The sequence below is a fragment of the Cariama cristata genome, unplaced genomic scaffold (genome assembly GCF_000690535.1).
Source record: "Cariama cristata isolate BGI_N322 unplaced genomic scaffold, ASM69053v1 scaffold13585, whole genome shotgun sequence".
Lineage (NCBI taxonomy): Eukaryota > Metazoa > Chordata > Aves > Cariamiformes > Cariamidae > Cariama > Cariama cristata.
The window spans coordinates 97497-101100 of record NW_009619344.1 but is presented as its reverse complement, the minus strand read 5'-3'; the positions used below and the strand labels follow the sequence as shown (position 1 = coordinate 101100).

General features: G+C 37.7%; 1 protein-coding gene across 2 annotated transcripts in view; it reads left to right on the top strand.

Moving 5' to 3' along the window:
- The first annotated feature begins 1223 nt into the window (after positions 1–1223).
- The window catches only part of MYO1B (myosin IB), a 94839-nt gene continuing 92458 nt past the window's right edge, over positions 1224–3604 (top strand). For both annotated transcript variants that reach the window (XM_009701228.1, XM_009701226.1), the window contains exon 1: positions 1224–1358. In XM_009701228.1, the coding sequence (XP_009699530.1) occupies positions 1224–1358 (135 nt within the window). The remainder of the gene's footprint in view (positions 1359–3604) is intronic.

Sequence of the window (3604 nt, the reverse complement as noted above, 5' to 3'; positions counted from 1 at the left end):
GCTGATTGTGTAAGGTAATAGCTGTTCACAGGTGTTCTGAAAAACAAGAAAAAATACTGAGAATTAAAATACACTGCAGTGATGAGGGAGCAACGACAACCTGATGGCATTTTGCAGCTGAGGAGGTAACAGCAGACTGGGGAAGTTCGACTGTTGATTTGTGTAGCTGTAGCTGTGCAGTAGCTGGTTCTTGGTTTGTGTTGTTGGTAAAGTTGTTCTCTCACCTCTGGCTCCCCGTTTGCTGGCCGCCACTGCTAATACATTCAATTTTGAGTTTCATCGTGAAAGCTGAAAGTAGTAACTGTGTGCCTGGAGTTCTTGAGGAGCTCAGTTAATCTTCTGTAGCTTTTGGATTGGAAGGATAAAAGGCTGGGAGGATCAAATAGGCGTTGAGTTTTGGCCTGACCTTGACTTCTTTGTCTGAATTACTTCCTTTATCAGACTTGGTTACTTTGTTTGATCCTGGTCCCCTGTTTAAGCCCAGCTTCTGCCTTTTGCCACTCCAGTTGTATAAATGCAGGTCTTCACTTGTCAACTGGATTGTTACTGTCTGACAAAAATGTTTCCTTGAGCAATAAAATTACAAATAAATCCATAACTTAATTGGATCTGGTTAGGAAATGAAGTAATTTGTTAGCCTCATGTAACCAAGACCAGTACTGCACTGGAATATAGGCACTCCAGAGTACAGGTTCATGAATTAAGATAAAATAGCGTGATTTTTGTCTTTGAGTGGGTTCACTTAGTTGGTTTCCATTTAAGAGTTGGAGAAATGTAGGTAAGGGTGAGAAAGAAATTCGAATTAGGGTATTGGCATATTTAAACCCTGATTTGATACACTGAAGATGTTGGTGAAGCTTTTGATAAAACTTGGGTTTGCGTACACTTGAACACTGTGTTGAAGTAGGCCAAAAAATCTGGATGGCGGTGCCCACTGGAATCTTCATTCCTGTTTCTTGCAGTTTCATATTTAATGTATAGTGGAGCAAAAAGCATTGTTGACTGTTAGAAGTTAAATTTTTGGAATTATGTGGACTAGCTGGGTAGACAGAATGACTTTGAGAATGTTCCTTGGGAAAATAATTTTAAAGCAGTGTCATTTGACGGGTTTTTAACTTGTGTTCCTTAAATAGCGTTACTGGATAATGCCCGTGAATAATTAGAATAATTTTGAGCTAACTTCACTCTTTGTTTTATTCTTGTTTCTTTCTTTGCAGGAGAAAATGGCCAAAATGGAGGTCAAGACGTCACTTTTAGACAACATGATAGGGGTGGGAGATATGGTTCTTTTAGAGCCACTTAATGAAGATTCGTTCATCAATAATCTGAAAAAGCGCTTTGATCACAGTGAAGTATATGTGAGTATATATTAACAAATAACATCCTATGAGGAGCTATGTTGTCATTCTTAAAATATGTGTTTATTTATAAGGTTACACATAGACTGAATGCCTGAACATAATCTATTGTATTAGGGGATATTTTAAACCTTACTTGTGCTGTAGTCTTTCCTGTACTGCACTGTTTGCATTTCATCTTTTCCATCTGGGATAGTTTTCCTTTTTCCCCATTGCACAATATGGTGGACCTCTGATTTTCATAAAAAACAGTTCTAGAACTGATGATGACAATAACTTTTATACTTCTGTTGTCAGAGGACATTGCAGTTGTAAATAATTCACTTACAGGGAAAGCACTTCCAAGATGTTTAGAGCACGTTGGTGTAGAAACAATACATGCTTAGAATATGCTAGGGCTAGCTTAAATGTTGCCTGCTATCTTTGATTTGCAAAAAGTTATGTTTATTAGAATGGTTGGATTTTAAACTAGAAACAATGAGCTTGGATGTATGTGGAAGTAATCAAAATCTTCAGGCGTATGAATCTCTGAGTGATGATCGGTAGGAGAGATGTTGTGAACTGACAGCTGAAACACAGGCAGGGAATGAAGAAGCAAATTGTGATTCCAGTTAAGCCTTTAATTTCCTGCTTCATCTCTCTTTGTTCCATTTTTGTTAAAATGTGCACGGTATTGTATCTGTTGTACTGCTGAGGCTCTGTGAACTTAATGATTTGTAGAGACTTTCCAAGACTGGTGGTGAAAGATAAGTCTTTTAAGAGTAAAGCTGAAATATTTATGCCAAAGTATAGCTATAATCTGCAAGCAATTGTGTCTGCAGCTTATTACAATCAAATAGATGTGTTCTGTACTTAATTATAACTTATACCTCCCCCCTTTTTAATTTTTAGTGTGACTATATTTTTCCCTCTTGCTAAGCATTTGAACCTTTGTGATTTCATTATACCTTTTCCTTTCCGTCGTCCAGTATGGGAGGATCTGTGTTGGTTTTGTTTGCTTCTTCTGTCCCTTAGTTGTAGTCTGTGCTTTTGTACCTCTGCTATTTGTTGTCTGTCTCATTTTTCTTCTGGAGTAATTTGCCTACTCGGCTACGCCTGATCCCTTTTCTGTAGGCATTAGCTTGGTAATATACAGTGGCACCTCTCTGCGATTGTATCACCTCCACCTATTTGCTCCTTAAGTTTGGACTGGCAAATTAACCAAAAAAATAAAATAAGTCAAGGACTCTCGATATCCATTAAAACCTAGTTGGAGAAGAAACCAAAATGATCTGTATTTGTGGAAAGATTTCTTCCACAATGGTTAAAAAAATCTTCCTGATACCTTTGAGAGTTACCTATCCAAAAATTTGTGTCCTAAATTTTCCTTGTTCCTCAAAGATATGGTCTATTCCCTCTTCATAACCCTTAGATCTTGATACAGGCAGGTAGATATTAGACTCCTCTTCGCTGCCTTTTCATTCTGCTTCTGGCAAGTCCTCCATACTTAATAGCTGCAGTGGCTGACTCTTCTGGGATTCAGATTTTTTTTCAGTGAGTGTCTTGTATAATTAATGTGTTTCACATCAGTTTTAGGGTTAACTCTATATTCCTAATGTCTACAGTAAAAGTGGGTGATACTGAATCATCTCATTCCACTTTAGCTCCAGAAAATATGAAGGAGAAGAGAATGAAAGGGAGCTATTTGGCTAGAGATTGAAGAAGAGAGTACTACCTTGCCCAATCTTTGAGTCATATTTGAAAGTTTTATTTAAAGTATTAAGGAGGTAAACCTATTCTGTGAGGGTACCCTACGCTATGCAGTCTCTTAAGGAGGATTGCTGTAAGTCATGTGGATTTCTCAAGGTGTTTTTTTTACTGTAAACTACTATGGATTGCACAGTATTTAATTACATGTTTCTACTTAATTTAGACTGGATAGCTTTTTCTTGAAAGAAATCAGTTTGACAAATGGGTAATCTTTTATTTTTATCCGCTATTACACGCTAGCTGACAACAGTCTTTGAGACAGTGACAGTGAAGCATGTATTTCCCCCAGTTTCTGATTCAGCTGGGCCTGGCACTGACGTACAGTGTAATTAGCTGTATTATGTGCTTTGGCAAGTGAATCAAGGTGTCACTTTTCTCTAGCAATGTAGGATCCTTTGCCTTGCAAGTGGGGAAGCCTAATACTTAAACTTGCTCTGTTGAGAAGTGTGAACTGCTGCCAAAACCAAAGGTTTTTTTATTGGTGTTTTTTTGTTAGG